Source organism: Lactuca sativa, chromosome 4 (assembly GCF_002870075.4).
Source record: "Lactuca sativa cultivar Salinas chromosome 4, Lsat_Salinas_v11, whole genome shotgun sequence".
NCBI lineage: Eukaryota > Viridiplantae > Streptophyta > Magnoliopsida > Asterales > Asteraceae > Lactuca > Lactuca sativa.
This window is the reverse complement of record NC_056626.2, coordinates 189279388-189285820: the sequence shown is the minus strand read 5'-3', so window position 1 is coordinate 189285820 and position 6433 is coordinate 189279388. Positions and strand designations below refer to the sequence as shown.

Here is a 6433-nt window from a genome sequence, read left to right as displayed (position 1 = left end):
ACGTATTCTAAAAAATAATTTTAAAATGCAGAATAAATGGAAAAATCTAAAAATTCTTTTTTTAAATATTATTTTCGGAACTTGAATTAACTAAAAATAAATAAATAAAAATAAATTCCATTTTTTTTGAAAAATACGTAAAATATTCTAATAGAATATTACACTGACATATTCTAAAAAATAATTTTAAAATGCAGAATAAATGGAAAAATCTAAAAATTCTTTTTTTAAATATTATTTTCGGAACTTGAATTAAGTAAAAAAAATAAAAATAAATAAAAATAAATTCAATTTTTTTTTTTGAAAAATACGTGAAATATTTTAATAGAATATTACACTGTACATATTTAAAAAATAATTTTAAAATGCAAAAAAATGGAAAAATCCAAAAATTCTTTTTTTAAATATTATTTTCGGAACTTAAATTAATTAAAATAAATAAATAAAAAAATAAAAAATAAATAAAAAATAAGTCTCACGGTCTAACAAAATATAGATGGTCTCAAATGAACCTAACCCTATATATATATATATATATATATATATATATATATATATATATATATATATATATATATATATATATATATATATATATACCCTAATAAATAAGAATGATTTTACCACATGTCGTCTTGTCATTTATTTTGACACTTGTCACATTATAGATTTTTTGAATTATTTAATATCCACTTGTCATTTATATAGATTTTTTCATTTTTAGTCAAATTCTACCTACTAAATGACATCTCATATTAATTAATTTTTTTAATATATTAATTAATGTACATAATAACTTTCTATTTGTGAATTCCTCTTTTTATTAATATATTAATTAATGTATAATTAACTAATGTAGATAATATCTTTCATTTGTGAATTCATATTAAATAAGTTTATTAGTATAGATTGATAAGCTTAAATTACATAAATGGCCCATGTGATTTACCAAAGCTTACAAACTCAGTTGTTACTTATTTTATTATGAACATAATCCTTGTGATTACCAAAACTTACATAAATGGTCTTTTTTTTGCTCATACCTTTTACTTTTGGACCTTTTAATAAACTTATGTAATACACGAGTCATTGACCTAGTATATATATATATATATATATATATATATATATATATATATATATATATATATATATATATATATATATATATATATATATAACTTAGTATGGAATACATTGTTATTCTGTAAACCATGTTAGCTATTTATAATAATGTCATGATTTTTGACACTTGTCATTTTATAGTATTTTTAAAATAAATATTATCCACTTGTCTATTTTTGGTTTGTTTCAATTTTTAAAATTAAAGTCATATACTATACATGTAAAGTATTAAATATCATATATATGATATTAAATTGCAATAAATACGTTTATTCATTTCTTGTTTTAAAGTTGTACATTAAAAATATTTTTTATTTACATTTTAATTTAATGTTTAAATTTTTTTAAATCAACCCGTGTAATACACGGGTCGCACACCTAGTATATATATATATATATATATATATATATATATATATATATATATATATATATATAACTTAGTATGGAATACATTGTTATTTTGTAAACCATGTTAGCTATTTATAAAAAGTTTGGAAGTATGAAACATGTGGTCCGTGTTCATTTTTATCCACATGAAGGCATATACAATGTAAAAAGGACATAACATGAACAGCTCCTCATTCCTTACCAAATTCCTCCGCCATCACCGCCACCAATACACCAGAATGAACCACCTACCATCATTGGATTCCTCCGCCAGTTCCCCCACCGACAAATCAAATTCCCTCGCCTCCAAATGCTGGCTTGACGACGCCTGCATTGTTGACATCGACTACTTCGTCAAAACACTTTCCGGCATCAAAGCTAATGGCGTACGACCAGACCTCATTGGTTCCATCATCACACATTACGCTTCCAAATGGATTCCTGAACTCTCCGGCGAACCACCATCACCTGTCGCCCCCGAACTCCAGTCTCTCTCACAAAGCGCCACCGCGTCTTGGCTCAAGAAACGTTTTTTCATAGAGACTATAGTGGCGGTTCTACCACCGGAGAAAGACGCCATTCCCTGCAGCTTTCTTCTCCGGCTACTCAAGAACGCTAACATGGTGGGTGTGGACTCGAGTTACAAGGAGGAGCTGGAGAAAAGAGTTGCATGGCGGCTGGACCAGGCGACGTTGAAAGAGCTGATGATACCGTGTTTTAGTCATGACAGAAGCACGTTGTTCGACGTCGAGCTTATGCTCCGGTTAGTGAAAAGGTTTGTGGAATTGGAGATCGAAGGTCTCAGAACCGGTGCCGGAATGTTTAAGGTTGCAAAGCTTGTAGACGCTTATCTTGCAGAAGTTGCCGTCGATTCAGAGGTGGCATTGCCGGAGTTTATGGAGCTTGCCGGAGCAGTTCCTGCACAAGCCCGTGCCACGGACGATGGTTTATACCGTGCTATTGATACTTATTTAAAAGTAAGTTATTTTAACCAAATAATTTAATTAAACTATTAGATTTTTAAAATTTAATTAAATGCGTCAGTTTATTTCTTTTTATGTAATATATCGTTTTTGTTTTAATGAATCATTACGTCAGATATACAAATATTTTATATAAAAAAAAAAAAAAAGTTATGCTAAATACTATAAATTATATCTTCATCGAGATAAAAGAAACCTTTTAGTTTTAAAAATGGCGTAAATTAAATTTAACAATAGTTTTTTTAAAACATGTTTCATTGAACCTTAGAAAATTAATAAAAATAATAAAGTTAATTAAAAAATAGAACCATAAAAAATGATAAAATTGAATGAAAAGTATAATCATACAACTATATAAAATTTAATATAAATACCCTGCAAAGCCATAAAATCTAATAAATGCTTAAATAAATAAACTAATAACAATTAGTGTTTTATTGTGACAAATATTATGATTTTATAATAAAACATTGAAGTATCACTAGTTCCATTTTAGACAACGGCAAGCACTCGGAATACAAAACTTTTCTGACTTATGTAAAATTTCATTCTACATTATACGTTTTATATTAATTATCTCATGTATCAAGCAATTGACTTCAAAGAATTATTTTGGTTCAAAATAAGTAAAAATTTTAATAGTTTGAAAATGCAACGTTTTGCTAATATATCAATTATTCAATAATAAACATTTGCATAGTGTTTGTAATATATTTTACGAAATAACTTAAATACAAAACTAATAATTTATATACTGTAATAAAATATTGTACTCTTGTGTTGTCATATGTCATCCCCACCAAATGATAGGAATAAATAAGATAAAAGTGGTGCACATCGGAATTACAATTTGGCCTTTTGTTTGGCCTCCCGTGATGAATGTGACAACTTAATTATTTCAAATGCGTTATTTATGTTTTCTTTTTAAATAGAAATTTAATTTTAAAACATATAATAATTGCAAATTTCCTATGTACAGACGCATGTGAACGTGACAAAACAAGAAAGAAAGAGATTATGCAAATTAATCGATAGTCAAAAGTTATCAACCGAAGCATCCATTCATGCAGCTCAAAATGAACGTTTACCAGTAAGATCAGTAATCCAAGTGCTATTCTCTGAACAAGCAAAACTGAGTTCCCACACTGATTGGAGTCGATCATTCAGCACTGCCAGAAGCCCGAACCTCAGTGTGGACCCACACGATAGGTGCCATTCATCAAGAGATATTGCAACAATTCAACAAATGGAAATCAAGAAGCTAAAAGAACATGTAACAAAGCTTGAAAGGCAATGCTACTCGATGCAAAATCAAATTGACAAGTTATCGGAGAAGAAAAGAGGGTTTTTCAATTGGAGGAAACTGCAAATGTCAACGACTCTAAAGTCTATGAGCATAGAAGTGGCTGACGAAAGTAAGTTGGATTCGAGTAGCATTGGAAAGCAAACTCCTCTCAAGGGAAAACAAGGGAGAAATAAGACTCCGAAAAGGTGGAGATCATCTACTTCTTAAGTTTCATTAATTTTTAGATTATTTATTGTTTGATCAGTTGTTTTTAAAAAATATAATGGTATGTCAGATATTACAATACAATAATTACTTGTATACCTTAGCTTTTGTCATTTTAAATCTGTAATAACTTACATGTACTACATACTTATATATAACATATTCGGTTCTTGTTTCTCATCCTTCTGAATCTAATCTTTGTGTATTAAAACGTGTAAACAGAGTAGAGCAGGGTAGAGGAAATTGTTAGAATAGAGAGAGGGAATTCATTGTAATGAGATCACTTGACTTGTTTATTCCCAACTAATATTATTTACAGTTACAAAGTGTGATGCTATTACATTACTTCTAACAACTGACTTCTAACTACAAGTAACAGACTATAACTAACTTTTTATTCACAATGTTCACGTCATAATCTCAATATCCTCCCCTCAAGATGGACTTTGATGGATGCCATCAAAGTGCATCTTGGACAAAAGAAACTGGAACTGTGGTCCACATAATTTTTCATGAACAAGTCAGCCACTTGTTGATTAGTAGGGATATGTTGTGGCAAAACGAATCCAAGTTTGTATTGTTCTCTCACTAAATGACAATCATTGTCAAGATGATTAGTTCTTTCCCGGAAAATTGGGTTCTAGGTTGTAAAACCTGTTTTCCATAACATATATTATTGTGTAAGAATGGACAGGAGATAGTGGAACAAAATGATAGATTACTCTGAGACGATTTTGTGGATATACATATTGGCGAAAATGGAGTTCATATGAGAAAGTTATGGTCATTCGAAGTTGAGATGAAAATATGTTGCTATTTTGAGAAAATCAATGAAAGTCAAAGTCAAATGGTTAATTCTCAGGTGACCACGGTGTGGTTGCACACTCACCAAGATGTGGAGTGAAGTGAGTCACCGAGACACATGACGATTGTGCGAGACATGTGGCGAAAGAGGACGAAAATGTGGCATTTTCTAGGAGAAAGTTGTGGCTACGGCCCGATTTGGCACAGTATATATATATATATATATATATATATATATATATATATATATATATATATATATATATATATATATACAGTGTTGTAAAAGTCGTTGAGTTGGTCGATTACTCCTCCGAGTACTCGCTACTCCCTCCCTTGCCGAGGCGAGTTACATAATCCCGAGTACTCCCTGATCGGCCCCTTACGAACTGAGTAGTGTTGTGAAATTCGGTCAACTCAGTGATTAATATGTATAATATACTTAATGATTTATATCTTAAATTTTCAGTAATTATTCACCAACTGAGACCATTATCTGTTTTTCATTTTTTGTTTATTCATATGTATCCAATTTTGTTATATATTTCAATCAACTTATGATTTTATCTTATGATTTTGACATATATAATTTCCCTAAAAATATTTCTACACAAATTTCCAAATCCGAGTACTACTCGAGTACTCCCAAGTACTCGCTACTCGGTAGTCGGCCGAACAGGTACCGAGTAACAAGTTCTACAACTTTATATATATATATATATATATATATATATATATATATATATATATATATATATATATATATATATATATATATATATATATATATATATATATATATATATATAAGCATTGTTTGTGTTGTTTGAGGAGTTTTGGCATACACGATCGGAGGAGAGGCTCGGGAGGTGTTTCCAAATAATTGTTACCACAAAGTCGTACCAATGTACGAGATCACGAGGGTTAGGTTATGGGATTAGTAGAGGTATCTTTTATCTCGTTATTACATAAATACGTTTATGTAATATTTATTTCATAGAGGGTTAATAGACGTATGTGTTATGGGATTTCATGATCTGTTTCTATTACGAACCCGATAATTCGTCAGATGTTTAATTTGATCGACAAGGGGTATATACCTTAGTTTACCGAGATTTGTCTATTGGGCTAACAACGTACAAGGTTAAGTCGTCGGATGATTGTACTTGGAAACTTCATTAGTTTGGTAACAAATAGCAATTGGGTTTAGTTAGTAATCATATAATTGATCACTATGGTTGATATAGTGATGAGTTGAGACAAGTTCTAATGAACTTGAAATATTTTCCAAAACAAAGTATTGTATAAGTATTAAAATGTGTTATTCAAAAGATAACCAAAACAAAGTATTGTATAAGTATTGATATATTATACTTTAAGTATGAACTAGTTAGAGGGTAATAGCATGAATGTATGTGTTTAAAGAAGTGTGAATTCACCTTAGATCTCATTTGTAGTATTTGTGAAATTGCTTGATGTAGGTGAGTTACACTAATTCATTTACTATGTTGACTTTGTGTGTATATGTAAATTTGTATGATTTTATCTTATTCCCAGAAAGGGGAATAAGGGGGTTGTTCCCAAAAGGGGGAAAAACTATATATATTGTAACTGTCACACC

At 29.5% G+C, this 6433-nt stretch overlaps 1 protein-coding gene across 1 annotated transcript; it reads left to right on the top strand.

Annotated features, from left to right (window-relative positions):
* Window positions 1-1581: 1581 nt before the first annotated feature.
* LOC111877129 (root phototropism protein 3) lies at window positions 1582-4188 on the top strand. The gene is made up of 2 exons (XM_023873661.3): window positions 1582-2492; window positions 3478-4188. The coding sequence occupies exons 1-2, from the start codon at window positions 1695-1697 to the stop codon at window positions 4009-4011; spliced, it is 1332 nt and encodes a 443-aa protein (XP_023729429.1). The 5' UTR covers window positions 1582-1694; the 3' UTR covers window positions 4012-4188.
* The last annotated feature ends 2245 nt before the right edge of the window (window positions 4189-6433 follow it).